We start from the raw sequence: 27,300 nt of genomic DNA on the forward strand, positions 1-27,300 counted from the left end.
GCCCATCGGCATTGGAAGTTTGCAATGCATTGTAGGACAGTTTTTGCAGTTTTAGGACACTTTGTCCTTTGACCTTTTAGAAAATTCAGAAATATTGGGTTTTTGTAAGTACAAAATATAATCTAAAAATGTTTTACAATATTTAAAACAAATATAAAAAATATTAGTGTTTTATAAATTAATTATTTGGTATTTTTAATGATCAAAATTGTGACAATAATAAGAAAATTAATAATAATTACGTAAATTTTCCTGATATGTCAGAGGTCAAAGTGTCCTAAAACTGCTCTCAAAAACCGGAAGTTAGAATGGCGATTGGGCTTATTCCTACATTAATAAAATCTCTGCTTTATATTGAGGTATTATTGTACATTGAGGTATTATTGCCCTATCTTCAATAGCTGCCCTATAGGCATTTGTAATAGCTGCCATATAGACATGTATATTCTATGTTGTACACATCTTCAAATTTGACACTTGTCAGCTATTATAGATCAGAATCTCTTGCGCTAACCCTTGATATCCTGAATTGCCTGGACACCAAATTTTATTTTTGAAAAAAAAACCCCATCATCATACATACGGGAGACATACAATATATTTTAAAAAATAGGCCTGATCAGAAACTAGTGCATTGCATATATGTACTTGCTCAATTATTATAAACTTGAATACATTTTATTTAATGGACCTTTCAATTTTACATGTAAAGTCAATTGAGATAAAGATTGGAGAAGCCTGGAAAGGCTGCTATAACCTCATTTTAGGCCATTTTTGGACTGCATACAATTGTGTAACAAAACTGACATAGAATGCTACTTGGAACAAATATATTATTTGTGCAGGGGGGGGGGGGCTGCAGCCAAAATAAAAAATGTCCTGTACTTAATATAGTGATTGTGAAACAAAAATGGGGAGGAGAGTTATAGCTTCATGGCTCATTTCAAATAAGTCTCAGCATGCAGCTGCAATTGTATCATTCTACATGCATAAATTGACTAGCAAAACATTAATACATGCACTTCATAAGGTTTCAAACTATCAGTAATTTAATTTTACTTGTAAATCATATGAACAAATTAAAAAATATATAAATATTATGTACATAACACAAATACGTCTGGAAGAATTGTCACTTCAGTTTGTTTCTGTGTCACTATAGACATGCTGAAATAATGGTCAAGGCCTACATTGCGCTATTCCATTCAAAATTCATACACCCCCTATGGAAAACATGACCTTAATCTCCAGCACAAGGGTGTAGATTTCAAACAATCACCCATGCAGTAGATAACCCCATTTGAAATTCACACTCCCTGTGTGTAAGATTAAGGTCATATCTTCTTTAGGGGGTGTATGTAGTTCAACTGGAATAGCCATTTAGGGACCAATCTGTATTTGTGCCCTGATCTGATCTACTCGGACTAAAGATGGAAATGTTGAAAAATGAGTTGCTATGCATTACTTACTTGCTCAGTACTGATGTTGAATCCAAACGTCTCATGAATACTTGGTTGCAAAGTTATGAAACTTTTATATGTTCATCTTGTGTTTTTTATTGTTTTTTTATCCTCTCTTTTTGCCTATATCTCAGTTCATTATTGCCAACTTATGCCTGATTTGATCAGATCTGGTCACATTTGCACAAGGTGTGTCATGGAGGAATTGCAACATTTTTCAGCCATAAGATTTGAGGTACCCCTTCCATTATTTACCAAAAAACTGCTCCCTTTTTCCTCAAATTCAAGTTTGTGTTCCCCTTCTTTCATGAGACAAAATTGCCCCCCTCCCTCATTTTTCTGCATCTCCAAAATTCCTCAAATCCATCCAGTGCAAATGTTGATCAGTCCCTTATGGGAACACATGATTGATTCAATTATTTCAATTTCATGATGACTTGGAATCAAATTTTTATGTAAATCACTGTTTTCTATTAAAAAAAAATTGGAAAACTTGTCTTGCTCAACAAATGAAATCTATGTTAATCAAATTACACAATTGATTCCAAATCACATAAAATTGAAAAGTGTTGAAGTGCTGTCTAATGCCTGTATCATACCTGCAGAAGCAATTCAGCAAATGCATAGTGATTCAGTAATGGTCAGAATCGCAGAGCCCTTTGCAATCAAGTTCTCCTGGCAGCAATGTAAGGTGGACATATTAGCAACTTCCCGGGGCAACTTCTGATTCATGTATCAGTAAACTGCTTTCCCAATGTGCTATTGCAGTTGAAATCCATTCCCCCACAGAAGACAAGACTGTAATATCCGTTGCTCTACACCTCCTGTGTATGAGATTATAGGTCATGATAGGGGAGTATGGATTTCAACTGGAATAGCCCATTGAGTAACGAGATGTAGATTTGAAACATAAAAACACTTCTCCGGTATAGTGACTGAATACAAGCTGTATCTATCAAAGTGATTGTTTTCATCCATTTTTGGTGTTTTTAAAAAGCCTGCTTTTTCCAAATGCACCACTGGATCCACATGAAATGACCATACTTCATAATCTACACTTTATGTTTAGAAGTCTGGCCATTTCAATTGGATCCAATTGTGGGAGGCAGGCATTTTAAAAACACCAAAAACTGACAAAGAACAACAATTTGGAGAAATGAGTGAATGTTCTTAGTCATCCAGTAGTTTCAAACAGAGTTTTGAATTAAATCTAATACTGGAACTTACTTTTTGCAACTATTGCGACGTTGCGTCTGGAACCACCAGACTTCATCAGGCAACTGACCCGTGACCCGTCTATCACGTGACCAGTCCAACGGGTCAGTTGCCTGATGAAGTCTGGTGGTTCCAGACGCAACGTCGCAATAGTTGCAAAAAGTAAGTTCCAGTATTAGATTTAATTCCAAAACAATTTGGACACAGCCTGTAGTATGATATGACCTTAGAATGCTGTATCTTCTTCTACCGTCAAATCTATTTCTTCTGCTCTTACAAATCCATTGGCTTCATCCTCCTCATCACTATAATCAGGTTCTGGAATAATCATACCTGGATTTATAATCCCATTTCCATTGACTTCCATGACTACTTGTGTACTAAATCCTGTAATCACTGGCATCATATCAGCACGCTTATTTTTTACAAGTTTAGCGTCCCGTACAACATCACCATTGACTGTAATTTTGAGTCTTTTCTTCTCCAGATCCGTTAAGGGAATTGAGTCTGGGTTGAATGTCTGAGGGGTTAAACTTGCTGGTTTATTCATTGCATCAAGAAAACGGTTCACTGTAGGCTGGTTCACTTGTTCAGGAATCTCAGGTGACGGCTGCTGCCATTTTGCACTTGACCAGTAGGGTTGGAATCTTCCATGTTCGGTTGGTTTAGTATTTCTGATTGCTTCTACAACTGCTCTTCTTATTTCTTTATCATAATAGCAATAAACCCATAACACAAAAATTGCTTGAACAATTGCTACTAAACCAAATATGACTTGAGTTGCAACAGAACTTAGATATATTGCTAGTAATAAAAATACAAATGTTATGAATATTAAACCAAAAAGAATTGCACTCATGTACAAGCGTCTTTTTCTTGTGATTAAACGCTGTAATCTAGGTGTGGGCAATTCAGGATTAAGTTCTTCTAGTTCAGGATAAATGATGAATGATGCTATGAATAACACAATGGTTACTAGTATGGATATGGCTAGTGGTAACAGTAAGGCTGCACCCATGATGTACGTTGGATCGCCTGATAAAAAACACCTGTGGCAAAAAAAAAAAAGATGAGAGAATTATTTATTTGATGGGTATTTGAAGAGTGTTAGCCATGCAATTTGATCTTCATGGGCATGGCCAGTATCCATCAACCCTGGGGGTCTGAGAGACGTAAATATACCCAAAATAGGCTGATATTTCAAGCCATTGGAGAAAAGTTTCAAAAGTGTCTGAAGCCCCCAAAGCCACCCACCTAGGCATACCACTGATAATCACACAGAAAAAAACATTTAGGAGGAAATATGCATCCTCTAATAGATGAAATGGAGAAGCACCTACAATGTAGGCTCTACATGTAGGGGAGGAAAAAATGGAATGTTAGATTACTAAGAAAAACCAGCAATGTGGATGAGTGGCAAAGATAAGAATTGTAGATCTGCCGACAGCAATTCGGCACATTCAGTGGTGTAGGTTTCTTTTTGACAGGGGGGGGGGTGCTATTGTTTATATAAGAATAGAATGAGAATGAAAAAGAACAAGAGATCGATAGATCAGAGGTAAGAAACATAAAAGAAGGGGAATAGCCCATAAATCAGAAGAGTCATTAGTCCAAAAAGGGATAAAGTTAGGGTTTGGGTCAGAGTTATGGTTAGAGTAAGGGTTATGTTTAAGAATGGGGTTAGGATCAGTGCTTAAGTAATAGGTTAGGATTACCATGAAGTTTAGGGTAAGGGTAAGGATTACCGTTTACTTTCATTGGGTTTTGGGACTTGTAACCAAATGAAGGCATATATCTCCATGAAGTGAACCACTATTCTCTCAGATTTTGACAAGAAAACTGGACATTATTTTACATAGGCCTATATGCTTACGCAGAGAAAATTAATTCAAAACTTACATGTATTGTGTGTCGAAGAAGTAAAATGGATTAGTTACAGCCAATATAACTGCCAAGCCCATTGGTATGCCTGAAAAAAAAAGAGGCAGCAGTTAATGTGGAAACAACAAAATTACAATAATCTTTTTATCATCATTGAGCCTTGTCATGTTGAGCCTTGTCTGTTTATTACCAGTACCTTTTTAGATGGATTGTGTTTGACGATTGATCGATAATAACACCTATTTATACAAAATGTAACCAGAATTGGATAAAAATTCACTTGTCATTGTGAGAGTGTGGATACGGATGCAGATATTTGTTGTGGAAACTTTGTTGGAATGTTGGAATAGTTCTTGGGGAATAACCTCACTGTTACTGTTTTGAATAATTCTTGTCCAGATATGAATGAGGACTGTGATATGAAATCATAGCCCTATTGTGAAATCCTAAATGAAAACAGCTTCATCAAAACTTAATCAGTCCCCTAATATCAAATCAAGTTGGCTCCATCAGTTAAGCATTCAGCTCAGGTGCATTGGTGTGTGGCAATATAAGTTCAAACCCTTGTCCAGTCCAAGTTTGTTCTTGTGGAATAATTGAGCTAACCTTAAATTCCCCTTGGCAATGAACTGCTTATATTTTCTTGGTTTCTTGCATGAGAACTTGGGGAGCTGATCCTGGCTGCGTTGGTTTATTGTGGTTTGTATAGGGTGTATGGTGTGCTTAGCTACCAGTCCCTGATTGTTGCTAAATGGTTTATATATTGGGTCTTAAGGGTGTCAGCGAATTGCTGTCAAGTGTGCCGAGGCTTGTGGGTTTATGATTGTGCATAGCGCACTATAAATCACTGCACTCTTTTTAAACATACTCATTTAATAATGTTTGTCATGCTAAAAACAACCAATATAATATTTGACCAAGAAGCGGTAAGTAAACAAATACTATTGTGACTATATTCCACAATTTAGTGACAAACATTCAATTTTCAAATATTGCCTAATTGTTTGGCAAATGACCTACCAATTTAAGTAACATACTGGTGATAGACTGAGCAAGTTTTGGATGCAAACTTCAATTGTGAGAATGTATGTCATTTTTATAGCTGTTTGGAACTTTAAAATCATATCCCAAACATATTCCAATTGTTGCAGTTTCATATTTCCAAGTACAACTCATAGTTATGTGAAAAGGCATCAATTGTGGAATATGGTTATTCACAGTCTTAACTTTTGTTTTATTTATATAATGTGAATATTGGAGGATAAAATAATTATCAACTCACCAAAAGCCAAGATTGCAGCTTTCCTTACAAACCATTTGAGTTGGATGTACTTCTGTCTAGAGTACTCATAGGAATTGCCAGCAGATACGGCCATCCAAGCGAATGCAGACACCAGACATAAATACATGACAGCTGCCGCAAAGACACACCCATTTTTAGGTGTGGTTCTATTGATGGCTATTCCAAAGATGAGGTAGAATATGGCAAGGTCAAAGAATAAGAAGGTCAGGATTTGTAGTTCTCGTTGCATTCTCAAGGCCCTGTGAAAAGGTACAATTTACTTGGGTTATTGTATTGGCCTATACTATACAACAGTGTGAAAGTTAGTTTTATGATGAATGAAGTTTCAAGAATAATGAGATACACATAATGTATTCTTTCCCTTGAGTAGGCCAAGGCAGTTTCATCTTTAATCAGGATGTGAACCTGGGACCCCTGGGTATCTAGACCAGTGCTCTTACCAACTAAGTTATCAAGGAAGCCAATGGCAACAAAGCATTATAGTGTACTGTATATATAGTCAGACAGATCCAAATCATATCTTTACCGCTTGACGGCTTCTCTAGTGACAAGCATTCAGGAGAAATATTACATATGTACTATGTAACTCTTAGCTGTCATGTTTTCTCTAATTAATTGACAAAATATTATTTGGAAAAAAATGTGTTTGTTGGATCTGGTTAAATATAATTATGGTTTTATTAGAAATATACAATATTAGAACTGTTTGAAATATTTTTTGCCACATTTATATTTAATAATTAAAACAGACAATTTATATTATTTCATGAAAATGTGATGCAAATACATGTATATAATAATTATATGTCACGTCATACTTACGATACTAAAGCAAACACCATTGCCACAGCAGTAAATGCCAGAAAACAAAAGATGACGGCAAAGATGACAAAGGCTCCCATTGGTAATGGCGGTGATCTAGTGTTTGGAGATGTTGGGCTTATATCTTGAATATTCTGTGTTAATTAAAACAAGTATAAATGGTATTGTGAGAAGAAATTGAATATATGCAGACTACGAAAAGTTGGTGAAAGCAGCCATTTGAAATTATGTCAGATGGCTGCTTTCTCCATCTTTTCGTAGTTCAAGTAAGTTTGTGTATTTCAAAAAAATGTTTCTTTTTAAAAGGGACATTGCCTGAGAAGTTGTCATTGAAAATCTCAGTTTCACAACCAAATATTTGCAACCTTTCAGAAAAGCAATCAGTCATGATTTAAACCTTATGAAGACCTTACTTTAGAAGGGCATGAGACACAAATAATATGTAGGTCAAAGAGATACAGGTCTGGTCATGCAGGGTTTTTTGTTGTTCTCCCTCAATTTGCCAGTTTGCCACAGCTAACTTTCATGATAAAACTCTCATGAAATAGAAAAATTACCAAATGAAATAAATTAATCTAGCATCACTTACAGCAAGTAGAGCGAAACTTCCAAAATGATTACATTTACAAATAGTGAGTCCCTCTGGCCCATCAGATGTAACATATTCTATAGTACAACCTTGAAGTGACCAATCACCAAACACCCCTCCATCTGTACTAGGTACCCAGAATACACAAGTCTGGTTAACTCCTAGAGCATCAATCTATATGAACAAAATGATTATAATCAGTAAAATTTGATATAACAGCAAAAACATTGGTATCAGTGCAAATTATATTTGGTATTTTTTATATAAAAGCAAAATATTGACATATTTCTGCGGATAAGGCTAAAAAGGAGTAGGTTAGATAAGAAAATTGTAAGTTAAAGGAAAATTATAGATTGATTTAAATAGAACTTACTGATTTCATATTGCTTGTAAAACAAAATGTTTGAGAAAGAAATCCTTTTTTGCTTGAAATTTTTTTCTGGATTCCTCAAATAAGAAAAAACAAAACAAAATACAGTAACATTATCCAAAAACTAAGAGCATGGCATATGGGACACAAACTTATTTTATAAGTGTACTAACCATTTTAAATGCTGCATAGACTGTAGGCTGGGATATGACATTATGTGTCATAGCTGATATGATTCTACTGTTTAGTTGAATTACATCATTGGTTCCTGGTGTGTTTGGTGTCTGGTAAAACTTGTCATTCTGGTGTAAAGTGTAAACTGCTCTGGTCACTGAAGATTCTGAAATATTCAAGTATGAAATTGAGTTTGTAGTTATCTGATCATGAATGATTTTTCATTAAGTTTTAATGAATATTCAGACCAGTTTGAGGCCTAGTACGACTCATCCAAAAGGAGGTAGCACTGGACCTGATTGATAGCAAACTGCCAAGTACTAAGTATCCCACAGGGTGGAAGCACTTCCAATATCTGTGGTGGAAGCTGCTCCCCTTGGCTACACCACTGCTGTTATTTCAACACAAAAAAACTGTTTTTGGCTGATAAATTACAGGAGTGAGAAACTATAATGGGTAAAAATTACAAGCATGAAAAAAAAGCTGAAAATGTGCAGAAATAGTGCAAGTCTGTGATATTTTCATGTTCCCTTTAAGCCTGGGGGCACTTCAATATGAAATAATAGGTGTAGGGCTGGTACTTTCGCAGTAAGGGGCATTCGGTGAGAGCAAAATGTAAAAAATATGGGGTCATTGGGTGAGAGCATGATTTTTGGCATTCGGTGAGACCAAAATGTAAAAAATATGGGGTCATTTTTTAGTTCAAAAAGGCTTCAAATTTCTTAATATAGGTAACAAAATCAGTGATAAATGAAAGTTGCTGTTCAAATTGAAAAATAAGGGTCTTTGGGTGACAGATCAAATGGAAAAATAAGGGTCTTGGTGACAGAACATGTGTTCAGTAAAAAATATGGGGTCTTTGGGTGAGAGCGACGCTGAAAAAGGGGGTCTTAACAGCCCTACATACGCGTCACCTCCAAAGTGGGAGTGCCCCCCGGGCCTTTAAGATGGCAAAGAGTCATACCTTGTTCGTCAACCAACACATAGATGAAAGTGTCTTTTGCTCCACTCCAGTCAAGTTGCGGACTTATATCGACTTCAGTAAAACTGTTGGTTAGTATGCCGTCATTCATGTAGCTTCCAAACCCATACCTGTAGGATAAAATAAATATGATATTTAATATTATTTTATATACACCATGACGATTTTGATGATCAATGAATAATACTGTCATCAGGTCCCAATGTACTGAAGATTTTACTCTATGGAATTTTTGGTGAATAGGATATGCGTAACTTATTGGTTTATGTGTGTACTATATCTGCACTAACTACCAACACAGAAGTTACATATCTTATCTTACTATTTGAAAATATTTGACAAAATAAAACAAAACTTACAAAAATTTGTATCAGTATATAACTTCTGATTTTTGTGAACCCTAAGCGTTATGCCAACCACTTCAATTTTGTGCATGAAATTGGATCAATATTTAAATCACTGGTCATCAAGCTTTTATGCATGTACACAGTGTTGTGCCCTTGAGTAAGGCACTTTATCTCGATTACTCCTCTCCACCCAGATGTATAAATGGGTACCAGCGTTCATAAATGCTGGGAAGGTAACAGAATCGTTGTGGAGGGGGTGTAGTGATCCCCCTATAGCAACATTACATGGAGGAGTCTGGCCCAATTGCCAATGAAAGAGAGATGGGCACTCCGATCACTGTTTATACAGGATCGTCTCCTTTACCTTACACAGTACAACCATAGTTTTATGCATGTACACGTGTCTGGTCTGAAGCTGTTGAGAGTGGCTCAGCATGCCATTAGTGTGTGTACGCAATTGCATCACCAGGGTATAGACAAATCGCCCTTCTATGCATGTGTATATGCTGCATGGGATTACGTTAGTGCATGATTCTAAACTGCCGCTGCGAAATCCAACATAGTGTTACTTTCAACTTTAGATAAGACACACCTAATCTTTATATTGAATGGCAGCATTATTTTGCATGAAAATTGTCCAGTTTTAATTTTATTTACACAGTAAATAATAAATCCTGTATGTGTACATATTTTTGATTAATAATACAAAACTAAACTAAACAAAACAACAATTAAGCATCAGGGCATCAACAAAAGTTAAAAAGTTGTCAGGGTTCACTATTTAGGTTAAATACATCACACCTTTATTATACACAGATTTAGTTTACAAAATCCTCACATACCATTGGTTGTTAGTTGTCATGACATCAACATCAACCAATCCTAGTGCCATGCTTGGTGTCACAACTGATAGCATGTTATCATCTGTAAGTACTGTACTAAGGAGAAGATTGTCTAGGACCTCAAGAAGTATGCTAGCTGATTTGATGCTCTCTTCTGCTGCTGCAATGGTGTCGTCACTCAGGAGAAGAATGTTACCAATTAATTGAGTAACACATGTTAGATGCTGTTATAGAATGGAGAGGAAAAAGTGGTGATTTTTACATATGAATTGGTTATCATTGTTATGTTTGTGTTTGTTTGTGGTGCAAAGAAGCTGTCTACTGCTGATATCAGTATTGATGAAGTATCTATCTACTACTGTAGCTATCTACTGCTGATATCAGTGTTGGCAAAGTGGCTACTTACTGCTTATATCAGTGATGAGGAATTAGCTATCTACTGTAGATATCAGTGTTGAAAAAATAGCTATATGTTGATGATATCTGTGTTGACAAAGTAGCTATCTACTGCTGATATCAGTATTGATGAAGTATCTATCTACTACTGATATCAGTATTGGTAAAGTAGCTATCTATCTACTGCTGATATCAGTATTGATGAAGTAGCTATCTACTGCTGATATCAGTATTGATGAAGTAGCTATCTACTTCTGATATCAGTATTGATGAAGTAGTTATCTACAGCTTAGATCAGTGTTGATGAAGTTGTTATCTACTGCTGATAAAAGTAGCTATCTACTAGTGCATGATACTGTGTACATAGTGATATTTGAATTAGCATTTTGTGTTGCTATATTAGCGGAACAAATGTTTTTGGCATCACACCTCATGATCAATCTAGATTTGGTTCCATTTTTTATGTGCCCCAAATGCTTCCCACAAGGGGTCGAAGGTGATTCTGTTCTGAGTATGACAATTGTAATATACCTCAAAATAATTATTCCTCTCATTATGAGGAATAAAATAATCAATTGACATATTGTACTGGGGTGCTTAGTTCAGGAGGTCAAATGTCCAATACCTCATGCACAGGGGTAAAATTTTCAAACTGCATCGATTCAATTGTAACTTTTTGTAAAATTTGTAAAAATTTGTAAAATTGGAAAATTACCGTATTTGTTCCAATAAGCGCCCATACCCCAATAAGCGCCCACCCAGGGTATTTTCAATTTGCTAAAGGGTACCATTAATGTTAAAGTGACTGATAGACGTTGATACAGTGAAATAGCCTGAGGATTTGAAGTCCTGTGTAAACATTTACTGCATCAGAAAAGCTACTAGAACGTCTCGGGACAATATTATAACGTAAATTTGTCTCTAATAAACGGCCCTTTTTAGGCAAACCATAGACTTCTCCGTAGTCCACTTGCCTATTTTGCATACTCTGGCCCCGACTCTGGCTATTACATAAAGCATAAAACTCTGATTTATATTGATTTGTGTGCAACTGATAGATTTTCACATCTGAAACTGATCTTTTCAGTCACCGCACTCCCTCTGTTTGTTAGCTTCCCAAGTGGACTACTGACTTTGCCTTGCGGTTAAGATTTTTAACACGGGACTCTATGGAGAGTTAGGCCAATTTCTGGCCTAACTAAAATTGACCATGATGTAATGCATCTTTAAATGGATCTGACTTGTGATTGGTCGCCCATATCTTGCTATGGTTTAAATCTTCCGGGCCAGCGCCATTACCATTAACTACACCGCACACAACTGTCTGTGGTATTTATGGCGCTTTTGTGTTGATGCGAAAGTTAATCTCTCATCAAACATCTAGCGCGTCTTGTACTATACCATGCTTAGTACTTGTGGTTAATGGACTGATAAACAAGTATGCTTGATAGTGTGTTTTTAGAGAGCAAAGTCCCGGGGTAAAGTTCTGCTTAAAATTCAAAGTCCATAGTCGGATTTTCGGGGTTCGCTATTAATAAACTGGTAAATTCCAAAATCAGAATTGTTCAGTATTAAAGTGAGCCATTATAATTATGCAAGATAATGTTGCATTCAATTACTTTTATTGTCACTAATCATCTGATATTTTTAACTCTTTATGACCATTTTACTATTGAATACTTTAATAAACATCAGTATAATTTTGAGTTCAACGAAATGGGTTCATCATGACTAATAATAAAATATTTTTAATAAAATTCGACTATGGCATAGTCTAGGCAAACCAGGTAAAAAAAATAAGCGCCGACCCAAAACGACTTTGTAAAGCGCCCTGGGCGCTTATTGGAATGAATACGGCATATCAGAATTGGATGAAATCATAGATCAAAGGTTATACCTGTATATATTCTTATTGGACTTTGGCTGCATAAACTTTGAATGGGGACATAACATTAGAAATTAAACCAAAATTGTGAGTAATTTGAGACCAGTTTCAATGAAATCAGACCATTTTTTAAATTTGACTTATGTGTATGAAATTTTTGATATATAACCTATCCGCCATAGGTTTTTTTCTAATGATGAGACTGATATCAGTGTTGAAGAAGTAGCTATGTACAGCTGATATCAGAGTTGACAAAGTAGCTATCTACTGCTGATATAAGTGTTGATGAAGTAGCTATCTACTGCTGATATAAGTGCTGACATAGTAGCTATCTACTGCTGATATAAGTATTGATGAAGTAGCTATCTACTGCTGATATCAGTGCTGACATAGTATAGCTATCTACTGCTGATATAAGTGTTGATGAAGTAGCTATCTACTGCTGATATCAGTGCTGACATAGTATAGCTATCTACTGCTGATATAAGTGTTGATGAAGTAGCTATCTACTGCTGATATAAGTGCTGACAAAGTAGCTATCTACTGCTGATATAAGTATTGATGAAGTAGCTATCTACTGCTGATATCAGTGCTGACAAAGTAGCTATCTACTGCTGATATAAGTGTTGATGAAGTAGCTATCTACTGCTGATATCAGTGCTGACATAGTAGCTATCTACTGCTGATATCAGTGTTGATGAAATAGCTTTCTATGGCTGATATCAGGTTTGACGATGTACTATACTGCTGATATCAGTGTTGACAAAAGTAGCTATTTACTGCTGATATCATTGTTGAAGCAGCTTGTGCCATTTGTACCGGACCTGCACGTTCTGCTCTAATCCATGTCATACTCATATAAGGTGCTGGATATATCACTGACTGAAGGATATGAGTGTGTAAATAAATATATCTGTAAATGAAAATATGTTATATATCATACCTGCTGTGATATAATTGAAAGATCACTTATAAATTCAGCTATGATTGTGATGGATTCAATCCCACTTCATTCAGAGTATCTGCTGTGGTGGTTAGATTTAATGCTTGCTGACATATTAACAAAACATCTGCACCTGGATTTACGATCTGTTGTGGGTAAACGAAATACAAAGGCTGTCAGTTTTGAATTTATATCATAATTAAAGGAGTATTTCGTGATCCTAGCATCCTCTATTTATGTCATTTTTCATTAGATATCCACGAAAAAACCTATTACCAAAATTTCAGTTGATTCCGATTTTATGCGTTCATGAGTTATGCATGATTATGTGTATTACACTGCTCCATAGACAATGCGTTGTAATTTCGTTCTGGTGCACCAGAACGAAATTCAAATTTCACTGATATCTTTGCTAAACAAATTAATCTGCAAGAAATATTTTGTACATAAACATTATGTAGCCAGAGGTTTCCAGTGATATAAAAATTTCAACTTTTTTTCAGAAAAGTGAGGCTGTGGATCACGAAATGCCCCTTTAACACGAATATTTGCTGAGCAGTGGAGAGTCTCGTTTTATACCGCAGTCACGAAAGTGACATACGAGTATCTTGGACATTTCCGAACTAGTGACCTAAAAGGGTGTCTTTTAGTTCAATATTAAATTGGTATATTCTGTGCCAAAGTGGAGTCATGTGACATAAACATTAAATACCTGTACATCGAAAACATGAAGTCATTGTGAATTGGTCTAGTAAAAACTCTTAAGAAACAAAACAATTCACAGCAGATTAAGAAGAAAGTTAGGAAGAGGGAGATGGAACGAAAAGATATAAATTAAGGGTGAAACAAAGAAAGGGGTATAAGAAAGTAATGAGAGGAAGAAGAAACAAGAGAAAAGAAGACAAAAAGGCGGGAAATAAAGCATGAAGGGAAAGAAAATGAAAACAATAGTATAAAATTAAGAAATAGGCCTAAAGACGAACGACAAACCCTTAAAGAAGACAATGACTAAGAGAAAAGCAACAAAATAAAGAGGTGTGAAGAAAAAAGGTAAAGAAAGATAGACACAAAGATAGAAACAAAAAAAATATTAATATGTTACCATGTTGCTGAGTTGTTGAAGTAGTGGGTTGACAGACATATTAAAACATTCATTACAATGGTATGACTGCCAGGCTCCATGACACACCCTTTTGTCTGAGTCCTTATATTTGATACACCCAGTTTGTAAACACTGTCTCGTTGCTAAAGCTACTTGACCGGCTGAAACAGAAAAAGAATTAAATAATTTTATGATATAGGCCTACTGTAGTGTATTGTTTATTCAGGCAACCTTTACAATCATAGCCAATCCGTTTTTTAAGGCCCATTCAGTGATTTGCTCATCCGGACGATCGTAAAAATCATCAAAATTCAATTCAATAAAAAAAAAGATCTACATTATTTTTAATTGACTATGTACCAATGCGATTAATTTGGCATGCAATATGATTTCTATCGTCACGCTTCTCATATACCACAGTGAACAGCAAAGATAATTGATTATTGCAAAGATAGCATCAGAATGTATCAATATTTAGTTCAGGTCTTACTACACGTTCGATAGACTTCCATTCTCCCAAAAATAATTATCATCAGGACAAACTAATGGGCCATTTTATGTATTCTACAAGTCAGCCGCATTAAATATTTTGTTCTGGTTTACCATTGTAAACTTCGAATTCTGTTTCTGTATTTGCATCACATTTAAAGCCCGCTTCATATTTCTTATTCGACGTCGAATATTTGATGCAATATGTCTTCGTTATTTAATCTATTCCCATTCGAAAATTCCAGTTAGCTTTACTTCTAACGAATATTTGATGTCGTAAAATCAATAGTCACATTTTCCACTAAACATTTGACATCTAACACTGTCAAATAGGCCTATAAATGTTCGCGTTAGAAGAGAAAAAAATATTGAATAACAAATACTTAATGAACGGATATTCTCCGAATTCTATTTGGAATAGGAAAAAATATGCATGGGGCACACTTGTCGCTGAGTGCACCAAATCCGCGTAACTTCGGAGTAAGCTACTAGTTTAGTAAGTTGGCGAGTATCTCGCATTTTGAGACTTCCAAATCGGCGTAAGTTACTAGACTAAAAATAAGTTCTATTGTTATGTACTCGGCAACTTACTCTTCATCTTTTGCGGAGTAAGTTGGCGAGTATCTCAGAATTTCGTGACTTCCAAATGTGCGTTATAAGTTACTAAACTATAGTAAAGTTACTCCGCAGCTATTGTTATTTACTCGGCAACGTACTCTTCATCGTTGGAGGAGTACTCTCTAAATGTAAAAGAGTGAAATTTCCACTCTCTGATTAGAGTGAACTGACTTTCACTCCTAATTGAGTACTTTTCACTCCTATTTGAGTGATAATGTAACCATTTCTTTTCGGATTGGTTCACTCCTTCATCGAGTGATCCGATTTTACCACTCAATGTCATATTCCCGAGTGAATTTCGACCACTCGTCTACCGAGTGATAAAAATTATCGGCACTGAAAGCGAGGCGGGAAGCGAGGCAACCAATCACGATGCGTCAAGCGAACGATGAAACTTTCAGTCGTTTTACTACAATGGCGACCAACGATGTCGAAACATTTCTGCGTGAGCGAGGATTTTCAGATAAAATCATGGAGATTTTCGCAGGTAATACATTTATTTGTAGAATTAGTTGTTCAAAAATAAGTCGGGAGGAGGAAGAACATGAAATTTATTTTCTTTCCGGGCTAGTTATTGTATAAATTGGCAATGAAGTGACGGTCTGGTTGTACAGAAATGAACGCATACATTCTATTGCATTTATCGCTGCGCTGTGCGTGTACTGTACAGTATAGCACTGCATGGCTAGTAGTAGTAGTAGTAGTATCACTATCAGTGCATGCTTTATCATTATGGTACGTATTTTGCGTGAGATCGAGAAAGGCGCTATAACTGATAATAGCGATATTAGCGCTCTTTTTATACTAGACGCAATTAAGCTATTTTGTCATTCGTTTCTACACATAATTGCGATAATAGCACTGCTATTATCAAAAAGTGCTAATTTCGCTATTATCAGTGTATTTTTTAGACTTAGAAGAAAATCAGTTTGGTGAAAATGGCTCTTAGACAAAATTGCGCAATTATGCAATTTTCACTTTACCCCACCACTCAAGTGATAATAGCGCTATTTCGCTATTTTCAAAAATGGCCTTTAGACAAAATTGCGCAATTATGCAATTTTCACTTTACCCCACCACTCAAGTGATAATAGCGCTATTTCGCTATTTTCAAAAATGGCCTTTAGACAAAATTGCGCAATTTTGCAATTTTCACTTTACCCCACCACTCAAGTGATAATAGCGCTATTTCGCTATTTTCAAAAATGGCCTTTAGACAAAATTAGCAATTATGCAATTTTCACTTTACCCCACCACTCAAGTGATAATAGCGCTATTTCGCTATTTTCAAAAATGGCCTTTAGACAAAATTATGCGCAATTTTGCAATTTTCACTTTACCCCACCACTCAAGTGATAATAGCGCTATTTCGCTATTTTCAAAAATGGCCTTTAGACAAAATTAGCAATTATGCAATTTTAACTTTACCCCACCACTCAAGTGATAATAGCGCTATTTCGCTATTTTCAAAATGGCCTTTAGACAAAATTGCGCAATTATGCAATTTTCACTTTACCCACCACTCAAGTGATAATAGCGCTATTTCGCTATTTTCAAAAATGGCCTTTAGACAAAATAAACTAGTTGAAAAAATACATTTAGTAATATTACTGAAGTAATTTTTTTATTTTTTCTTGAATTTAGATACGTTTTGCTTATAATAAGACAACAATTACATCTCTGAACACTGTTTGTAATTTTGACACTTTTGTCACACTTTGGTGCCATTATTTCTGATTATACCCATATGGCTGTGTGTCATGAACTGGTGTTCTCAATAGGGTGGTGTTGTTTCATATTGTAGTAAAAAATGACTTATTTGTAATAAGCAAGCACCTTTAATCACTTCTAATGCCATCAAATTTGCATTCATTTTAAAGCCTATAATGTACTGCTTAATTTGATACCAAACATAATATTCTGAGGTTTTTAATTAAAAAGTTGTAAGTAATTAAGTAAACGAAGATGCAGGGTGGTGCAATTGGGATACGGAACCATGTAAAGTCTATGGGAGAAATGAGCACTCTGCTCATCAAGGTTTTTCTATATTACAACAATGAATAAAGTCTTTAAATAAGATACTGCCTAAAGGCCTAGAATGTACTCTTTAATTTGGTACCAAATTTGATGTTCTGATATTTGAAATAAATAAGATATAATTAATTAAGTAAACGAAGATGCCGGGTGGTGCAAAATAGGGATACGCACCATGTAAAGTCTATGGGAGAAACAAGCATTCATCAGTTCATCATGGTTTTCTACATTACAACAATGAATGAAATCTTTAAATCTCTACTTTTATACTAAAGATCTATTTGTTTTGTAATTAATTAATTAATTTTAATAATTAATTAATTATTTAATATAATTAATTAATTTTAAATTAACAAGGATCCTGGGACACGAAATCTGAAGACAACCATCTCAGGTTTTTAAAACTGCCATAAATCAATTGTAATTGATTTTAACAGGCCTGTATTAATAGCCATTAAATTAATTAATTTAATACATTAATAATAAATAAATAAATAAATAAATCAATAAATGCTACAGACCATAATTAATATTTGCTCAGTCTCATTCATAATATTGGAATTTTAAAATTGGACATTTAAAATGATATGCACACATTTATATTATAAATGATTATATTTTTTATAATTGCTCACTGCATGTGAGCTATTAAAGAGTGTCAAGAGTAATAAAAATTAAGGTGAATTTGGTAGGGTTGATGACGCAACACAGAGCCCGAAACATGCAACCTCTCTGGATAGTATAAGCAACAGAGCCCGAAAGTATTGCTAGAAAGAATCTGAAGTGAGTTAAACTTGTGGTTACCAATGATACCTGTAGTTTTTACATGTTTGAAGTCAACACAAGAGATTAGTTCTTTTAATTTTTTTAAACTGAACAATTTAAAATTTACGTCTTTTATGTCGGCATGTTTCGGTGTCATAGTACTGTGACATCACACCACAGAAAGTACATTTCAGTGATAAGTGGGTGCTAGTTTATGACATCACCATGTTTCCAGAATTGAATGTATGAAAATATGAAAGATGAACTGCTAAAAGGGTGGGGTCTGGAATTTTCAGTATAAAGAGTGCATCAGGAAAAAAGGGTGGGGTCAAACCCCACTGCCTTCTGTGCTCACCCACACCCCTGAATAAAGGAAATTCTGTAATTTTCAATTCTATGATTGGCACTTCAGTAAAACCTGTCACAGAACTTACCAAGAGAAATAAAAAATCTTACAAATTTGCAACTTCTCATATTTTCTTATCTTTGAAGGAGCTGTTCTTTAGCGAGGGCGAAGGATTTATTGAATGGAGATTAAAAACAATGCGCCAGAGTGCGAAAAGAGCAGGAGGTCCTAGCAAAGGTCAACTCAAGAAAAAAAACAAAAAATGACACAGATGACAATGAAACAGAACAGTGCTCAGCAGAGGTACTGGAGCAGGTGGGTGCTATACAGTTTTGTGACAATTTTAGCTCTTCAAAAGATTTAGTGCACCTCTTGTAAATGTAACATAGCATACGTTAATAATTAAAAAGGGGTTGAATTATTCAGCTTCAACATAGTCAATATCATACTTTTGATCACAAACTTGGCTCTTGTGTTGTGATATCTTTTGAAGAAAAACTTCATTTCTTTCATTATTTTCCAGCATATCCAAGTCAGTTTTATAATTATAAACATCAAAAATTTATCATTTAGAGGGACACATTCTTTGATGACATAAGAAGCAAAGCACCAGGTACTAATTTAGATATCAACCCTTACCTAAAAAACTAGCATTCAGCTAGCACTCACTAGGCATTCCATTGAATGGTAAAGAACCGGTAATGAATGCCTAAATGGTGAATGCCTCCAATACTATAACATTGAGTTAATAGGCGGTTGTTAGCACTCAACCGCCTGTTTGCTAGCCCTCAACCGCTTATAGCGGTTCATAAGTGGTTCATAAGCCCTCCTCAGAGGCGAAATATGTAAATGAGCTAAGCACTCAAACCACTAAGGAGGCATTCGAACCACCAAGGAGGCATTCAAACCGCCTAGCATTTAAACCACCTAGGAAGCATTCGAACCGCTTGGGAAGCATTCCAACCACCTAGGAAGCATTCCAACCGCTAGGAAGCATTCCAACCGCTAGGAAGCATTCCAACCGCCTACAGGTTAGCACTCCAACCACTTATTTAGCCCTCAACCGCTATAAGTGGTTCGTAAGTGGTTCATAAGCCCTCCTCAGAGGCGAAATATGTAAATGAGCTAGGCCCTCGAACCACTTAGTGGCATTCCAACCGCCTATGAAGCACTCCAACCGCCAATGAAATTTCCAATCGCCTCAGAAGCATTCCAACCGCCTATAGGCATTCCAACCGCTTATAGGTATTCCAACCACTTACAGGTGAAGCACTTGAACCACTATATAATTATATAGCTATGCTGGCTAAGCAATTATACGAGAGTGACGAATAGGAATATAATGCACTGCAGAAAATCGCACATGGTAAGCCCAGAATATACTCCATTTTTTATCCATTGTGACAGACGCAGAGGCATTTTAGTTCAGTACAGCGTCTGTCTTTGTCGAGTCTATGATATTTTTAGTGTAGACACTAAGCGGAGATGTGACTCCAAGTTCTTCTGGTTGAACAATGTAATTGTCAAACCAGCTTAGAATTCAGTATTGACATCAATTGAGTGAACGCAAAGATGTAACATCTGGTGGCTAAATCACATCCGATGGATAAATCACTGCGTCTTTTGTCTATGGAAAAAAAGTGAGTAAATTTGAGGCTTGGGCCTAGTTCAAATGCAAACTATGCTTCAATGAATTCCCATCACATGAAGGTAGTTGCTTTAGCCCTCTAATCACACGGTTGTATTAGCCCTTGAACGAATATATCAGAATCAAAGGATACCATTATTATTGTCTCAATTAACACACAAACCATATGCAAACACCATGAAAACTGGCCACTGCTATGGTTGTTATATAGTTGATCTTTTTTATTCTTTGATGTAATTCTCCAAATTGACTCCTGGAAACAAATTAAATAATTCTTATCAACAACTGTGGAGGTCCAAACTATTCCCTTCATAATAAAATGAAGTCAAAAGTGAAAAAAAAAATTTCCCCTAATTTTGCGCCATATGAGTGCTTTTTTAGTGGATTTGTGCGTGGTATAAAATTAATATACACTATTATTATTAATGTTAATAATAATGCCCCAATATGCTATCTAGCTCCTCCTTCCTAACACTAGACCATTCCATATTTCAAGAAACTGCCTACATAAAAACCTATATTCAAAGTTACATCTAGTCATATTTAAGCTTACCTATACTTACACCATCCATATTGTGGCATATTATTGCACACAAAGATAACTACATGGATCCCATACATGTATGATGTTGTCCACATAATATGCATTGTCATGTAACATCCCAAATGTAAAGAGTGAAAAATAAAGCCTATAATAAAGCTGGAAACATGAAAGGATTAAGATTCAATCATCTCTGCATTCACACCAGTTCAAAATGGCAGTTAGAAATATATTCCCATCATGCACCTGTTTGACCCTTGGGTCAACCACTAAGGAATGCTAGTCAAGGCTATTATCAGAATGCCTAATTGAATGGAATGCCTATTACTTAGAATTTTTTTAACCGAATGCCTAATACTTAGAAATTTTTCAGTGGAATGCCTATTACTTTAGAATTTTTTTAACCGAATGCCTAATACTTAAAATATGGAATGCCTATTACTTAAGGATTTTTTTAACCGAATGCCTATGACTTATCCGAATGCCACTGAGTGCCTATAGCAAACCACCTAATCCTAGAACCATGAGGGCTATGAGTAAATAGGCATTCGGTAGCATTCTAGTGAGGCATTCAGAATGCCTGTGAACCAGCTCTATAGGCATTCATTAGCTGTTGAGTGCTAGTGACCACCTAGTACCGCTATCCTTGGCACTCGAGGGCTTGGCGAATACCTACAGAATGCCAAATAGGCATTCATGTTTGGTAAGGGAATGTATAGAGGTGACCACAGCTACCCATAGATAAGATAGCAGTCATGAGCTTAGTGCTTTGTGTAATTATAACAGATGTAAGGGCGTGGCATCACCCACTGTAATGCCCATCCACCTTGGACATCCAGATAAAATACACAGGTGGATAAAAATAAAGTTGTGTGCATTTCTCATGTTGTAAGTTAGGTAATCTTATGTGTGTTTTTTTTCTTCCACAAGATGGAGTGGCTGAAATACCACCCTCCAACGAGGGAGAATTTGTCCCAAATTAAAGCGAACTTGAAAGCCACGTTCTTCTACCGCAGATCAAAACTAGTAAAGGAGGCACCTTCTATCACAAACCAACTTGCAGAAATGCCAAGATTCAGAGACAGTCCTGACCTGGTTAGTATTTAAATGGAGATCACGATCTGTCTCATGAATACAAACAAACAGTATCAACATGTGTGTAGGGTTTTTTTTAAAGCTTTTTCCTGCAGGGTTAGAATTCAACTTTATGAATTCAAAATACTGTTTACCTGTTCATAGTCCATCAAGATAGACTCATGAAATCCATTGACTTTCACCAAACCTTGCCTTGAAAAATCAAGGCAAGTGTAATGTGAAACCAGGCCCAAACTCATGATATGACCATCTGGGGATCTGAAAAATCCCAGATGTTAGACTGGGCATGGATTAGGTTTGGAAATTCACCAGTCAGGACCGGCGGGTTTGCAGTAAAATCAGACCATCTAGATGGACTACATGTTCATGATTCTAAACCTAAACATGTTATGACCGTCATCTGAAGGAGTGCAAACATAAGTTCCCCCCTTCCAAAAAAAAATGTTCCTATGTGACATATACATAGCATGGCTTGATACATTCCATAGGTTCTTAAGGTATTATGGTTTAAATTATTGATAAAGAGGTACCAGTTTTCAGGGTACTTCCTGATTTTCAGAGATTTTGCTTTGTTTATTCTTGCCCAAAGTAATTTATCAGCGGACAATATAAGCATGATGTATTTTAAATTAATTCACTTTTCAATTTTCATGTTTCAGATTAACTTTGAGTTTGACATGTTGAACCCGGTTGTGGTTCAAAATGTTGGTGAAGTGGAACCTTACTTTAGACCCAAGCTAACACAGTTATCAGAGGAAGCTGCGAGGTTCAGTAAGTAAACATGAAATTTGAACATGTTCATATGTATATGCATTTTAACAGCAAACGTTGTAGAGTTAATAAACTTGCTTAAATATAGATATTTTATAGAGCTTGTTGAGCTCCACAATAATCAGAAATCTGAGCTTGATCAGAGTAGCGGCTCAAAAGTTATGGCAATTTGAGTGTCAAAATATGACAAAATTGAAGCCTACTCTTCTTATGTATTGTATTGTTGTTGTTGTTTTTTGACCCCTAGCAAACTTGACAATGTATGCAAAAATGTAATTAATTTTCACACAATTTTTTTTAAAGTTCATGCAAAAGTACTGTTACATTGGGAATAGTGTTAGGGTGAAAGATAGGTGTGCAGGTATAAGAGCATCATTCCTTATTATTATTATTAATTTATTTCATATTTCGAACTTTAAAGTATTTTGGCTAAAAAATGACTTGAATATTGGTCTAAATCTTGCTGTTACAGATGATCTGGATGTGTTTAAATTTCTCCTGAAGAAACTTCCAACAGTGACCGCCAAAGGGTTTAAGAGCAAAGGATATGATGTGTTTTCATTCATAATGCAACGTAGACAAGTAAGTTACTCTTGAATCTAGATATATGTTCAGACTTATTTCCAATGGGGTCCATTTTGACAAAAGGTTGCAGAGCATGGCGCAGCAAAGAAAAACAATGGAAATAAGTCTTCACATGTTCAAATTTGTGCGGCAGTTTCTCTCTCATGGCAAAATTCTTAACAGCTCTCTTGAAGACCTCTCTCTTTACTTTGAATGCAATTAATTGATATGTTCCAGTCACAGATGGCATTGTAAAAGGTGTTAGAAGCAATGCCTTTGACACAAGGAACAATAAAGTCGTGAGCATTAGACTGAGTGCAATGAGAGTGAATCTGGGCAAAACTGGTAAATTGATGTCTCAAATGTAGCACGGTACTGGCATTGTGGAAATGAAATGGACATTATTGAGTCTGAGTTGACAAGCATCACATTGCTGGCAGGTAGTAGTAAGTAATCTTGAGATTCAGGGTTCTAGACACTCAGGAAATCAAAATCCTGAAAAGAAAATGTCGTTTTTGAGAAAGTAAGTTTGTGTAACTGATTTGAGTTTGATTTTTTGCCATTTAAGGTGGTACGACACCCCTGGGCCTTATTTTTAAAGACTTTGCATTTTCTCAAAAGCCAAAGCAACTTTGGACAAAATGTCATATGGATTTGATTAGAAATGTTCCAAGGTTCTCTAAAATTGCAATTAAATTTCAGTACAGACAACTGTTGTGGAGTTGCAGTCAAAATGCGAGAAAATCAATATTTGATCCATAAATCAATAACTACTTGTCTTGAGTTACTAATTTTCCAGTGCAGAGATCGGATTCCTTGCCGTTGCCCCTATAATATACATATCTTACTTGTCATCAAGGTGCTATAAATTTTGAGAAAAATGCATAAATAGTCACAAAATTGGTCAGGGGTGTTGTACCCCCTTAACAAAGTACTCCTTTGCTTGTAAGTTTTGATTGCAGTAACTGAATTTTACCAAATAAGGAGCTGCTGACTCCGACTCATTATTGTAGAATTAGGCCTCTTTTTATTCTGGCTGCTTCGCAGCCAACTTTCACAATATTTTTTCTTAATGATAAAAACTCAAAAACCTAAAAAAGAAATGCTGAATTTTTTAATTCAAGGGAGGCTGAGACATTTATTTTTTGGCCTAAGCCACAAAAGTATGTTAAGTTTAATGGGACAATGTCACAGAAAATTGGGGGAACTTGTCTCTTTAAGTGAAATAAAGAGAACCTTGATAACATGATGATATCAAACCGACCATGGCGGTCAGATTGTTACTTGTTTTCAAGCCCTAATGTAAGTATTTATCTTATCTTTTCAGACTGGGACAGATGTTGAAGCCTTTGCAAAAACCAAAGATGTGATCTATGCACAGCCCTTCATTCTCGCACTGGGTGATGAAAACGGCAACCCAACTGAATATTTCATTATTGTAGACAACACATCAATTCCAGGAGGGACAAATGCTGTAGAGGCATTTGATCGCCTGTACAAAGTACATTACGTGTTCAACGTGCACTTTGCAAAACCAGTTCTCACATTCTTCAATTTTTTTGACGGGCTGGTTTACGGAGTAAGCAAGCACATTAGGCCTACGGTAAGGGAGCTCTACTCCCAGATGATGCAAGAGCCTCAACAAAAAGAAGCTTAGATCTGGTTTTGTGGTTGTTTGACATGGGATGATGTACTTGTTATGATTCTCGAGGTATCTTGATTGTGGCTTCTTCTGTATCAAATCAACCGATGGTTTCTACGGGTCACTTCTCAGATTTGGCTGAAATTCATTTCTATAAAATTCATACATGAGTATTTGGCTAAACCTCACCCTGGGAACCAATTTACAGCTTTGTATAGGTTGTTCATAAGATACTGTTCAGATCATTTGATAAATTATGCAATGACACAAATCGTGCATGCTGAAAGTTGGAGAGTACCCAAAATTTGAGGAACCGACCTAAGATTTGGAATGTTATACTTTGCATGTGTGCATTACATCCATAAACAAATGTATGAATCAATTGCAGCCAAATCTGAGAGGTAACCTGTTTTGGTCGATTTGACACAGAATTCAATAGATAGATAGAATTGATAGAAAATGACATCTCTACAGAGTTCTTCATTGTGGATAGCACATGATGTACATCTATCCCGGTTGAAAGACTGCCGAGGCATTTTGATTGCCTGTGCAAAGTTTACTATGTGTTTTGTATTGTACTGCCTTCCCATGAAAGGGAAGTATGGGACAATTTTACCATTTTTTGAGTGAGGTCAAAATTACATGAGAATTAACAATATTATTGAAAATTTCTTATTGAAAATAATGTTAAGTATTTGCCAAAATTGTTTAGAGGTCAGCCACGCAGTGTGGCGACCGAGAGCGTACGATACGCAACGCTGGCTCACCTACGGTTTCTTTTATCATGGACGCCACAACCAATCAGCTCGAATGTTTTTCACTTCCTGGTTTACAGACTTAACGCGAGATCGCGGCTCAAATCTCTGAACAACTTGGCAAATACTGTAGATTTTGAAATGCATGTACCACAATTTAGTACCTTGCAAGGAAAAAATGTGATCAATGTTTGGAATTTTAAGCCTGAAAATGTTTTCAAGCAAGTAGCATGGTTTTTGGAATATTTGTTAGTTATTTGAAGATCTTTCATGAGTCTTGTAATGCCTTGGCTCTCAAATGGTGGTTTTAGGTTCATTGCAGCTGCAAATACACATTAGCTACTACCGTTGCAGAGGCACCCAACACACTAGATTAAAAAAATAAGTACTCTGTAGTTTTTCTGAAAGTGGTAGATTGCAAACAGTTACAAGTTCAATTCACTTTGCGAGCAATGCCACTTGGGGATGAACCCAAAGCAGTGTTGCAGTGATGAGGGCAGAAGCTACAGACAACCTGAAAATCATATGACTAGATTGAATTTTTTGAGAGGTAGGTGCAATTTGAGGGTCCTCAATTCAACTTCTAAATAATACACTGGTGTTTTTCTATTCTTATAATTAATTTTTTAATTGTTCCGTGGTCGGAGCTGTGCGTGTCGCGTACAGTGTAAACACACAGGTGATAAACAATCACACTGATTGGCTGATCAACGGTCTTGACAACAAGACGGTTTACCCATTGGTCATCAGGGTGTAAAAGGGGACAAAACATAACCACTCATACACGAAGAACAATCAACAACGCATAACTAGACAAAAAAAAAAAAAAAAAATTAATTATAGAAGTTAAGCTGATGACTAATGAATCTCCACTTGTGTGAACTTTTTATGATTGTTGAATATATGGTTTTTATGTATAGTTAGTACATGTAAAACAGTGTTCGAATTAGAAAAAAATCTTGCATGCACCTGTGCATGTAGTTCAGAATCTCTACATGCACCAGAGAAATGTTACATGCACATACTTTTGCACAAAGAAATTTACCATTTTATGAGCCGTGATAGCTAGGCAAATAACCAAATATGTAGTAATGTTGGGGCGGGAATGGGTCGAACTAACTGCCAATATTGTCCATGCCGTACACATGGTACAAGTTAACTTTTGTGTTACAGTATCAGGACTTCAGTAAGTAATTTTGTGAAATAAGCTTAAACATACCAGAAAATGTAAAAAGTTACATGCACAAACCAATATTTACATGCACACGTGTGCTAATTCGAACACTGAAGTAAAATGTAATTGAATTGTAATTGAGAATACACTGATTTACTTCAGAAGAACAATAACCCTAATAATATAAACTTAGATTCAGATGATGTCCAGGGTTTTGTCGAATTTTGATAGTGTCTCAAATCCATTTGAAGGATTTAAAACTATAGATCCGCAAAACAAATACTTTCGTAAGAACTGTAACTTCATTCCTCCTGAAACATTATCATTGCCAGATATGTTATAGATAAGGTATTGTCACACGGGTAGTTGTAAATTTAGTAACGTATCGAAACGTATGGAAACGTATGGAAATGGGTGGAAAAGGATGGAAATGGATGGAAATAAGATAGGAACGGATCGAAAAGGATGAAAATGGGTCGGAATAAATCAAAATATGACTCGAACATCTTAAAATGGGTACAATAAGAGCTAAATTCATCAAAATGTG

At 35.8% G+C, this 27,300-nt stretch overlaps 2 protein-coding genes across 2 annotated transcripts in view; one reads left to right on the top strand and one right to left on the bottom strand.

Moving 5' to 3' along the window:
- Nucleotides 1-2,772: 2,772 nt before the first annotated feature.
- The window catches only part of LOC140163998 (uncharacterized), a 39,414-nt gene continuing 14,886 nt past the window's right edge, over nucleotides 2,773-27,300 (bottom strand). The window contains exons 5-13 of the mRNA XM_072187287.1: nucleotides 14,312-14,472; nucleotides 9,986-10,209; nucleotides 8,779-8,906; nucleotides 7,814-7,980; nucleotides 7,271-7,444; nucleotides 6,682-6,815; nucleotides 5,839-6,098; nucleotides 4,575-4,644; nucleotides 2,773-3,724 (exon numbers count right to left, since the gene is read on the bottom strand). Coding sequence (XP_072043388.1) covers nucleotides 2,902-3,724; nucleotides 4,575-4,644; nucleotides 5,839-6,098; nucleotides 6,682-6,815; nucleotides 7,271-7,444; nucleotides 7,814-7,980; nucleotides 8,779-8,906; nucleotides 9,986-10,209; nucleotides 14,312-14,472 — 2,141 coding nt within the window. The 3' untranslated portion in view covers nucleotides 2,773-2,901. The remainder of the gene's footprint in view (nucleotides 3,725-4,574; nucleotides 4,645-5,838; nucleotides 6,099-6,681; nucleotides 6,816-7,270; nucleotides 7,445-7,813; nucleotides 7,981-8,778; nucleotides 8,907-9,985; nucleotides 10,210-14,311; nucleotides 14,473-27,300) is intronic.
- Nucleotides 15,659-24,879, top strand: LOC140156181 (uncharacterized). The gene is made up of 3 exons (XM_072179211.1): nucleotides 15,659-15,905; nucleotides 23,091-23,200; nucleotides 24,510-24,879. Exons 1-3 carry the CDS (start codon nucleotides 15,791-15,793, stop codon nucleotides 24,837-24,839), a joined length of 555 nt encoding a protein of 184 aa, XP_072035312.1. The 5' UTR covers nucleotides 15,659-15,790; the 3' UTR covers nucleotides 24,840-24,879.

Source organism: Amphiura filiformis, chromosome 1, assembly GCF_039555335.1.
Source record: "Amphiura filiformis chromosome 1, Afil_fr2py, whole genome shotgun sequence".
NCBI lineage: Eukaryota > Metazoa > Echinodermata > Ophiuroidea > Amphilepidida > Amphiuridae > Amphiura > Amphiura filiformis.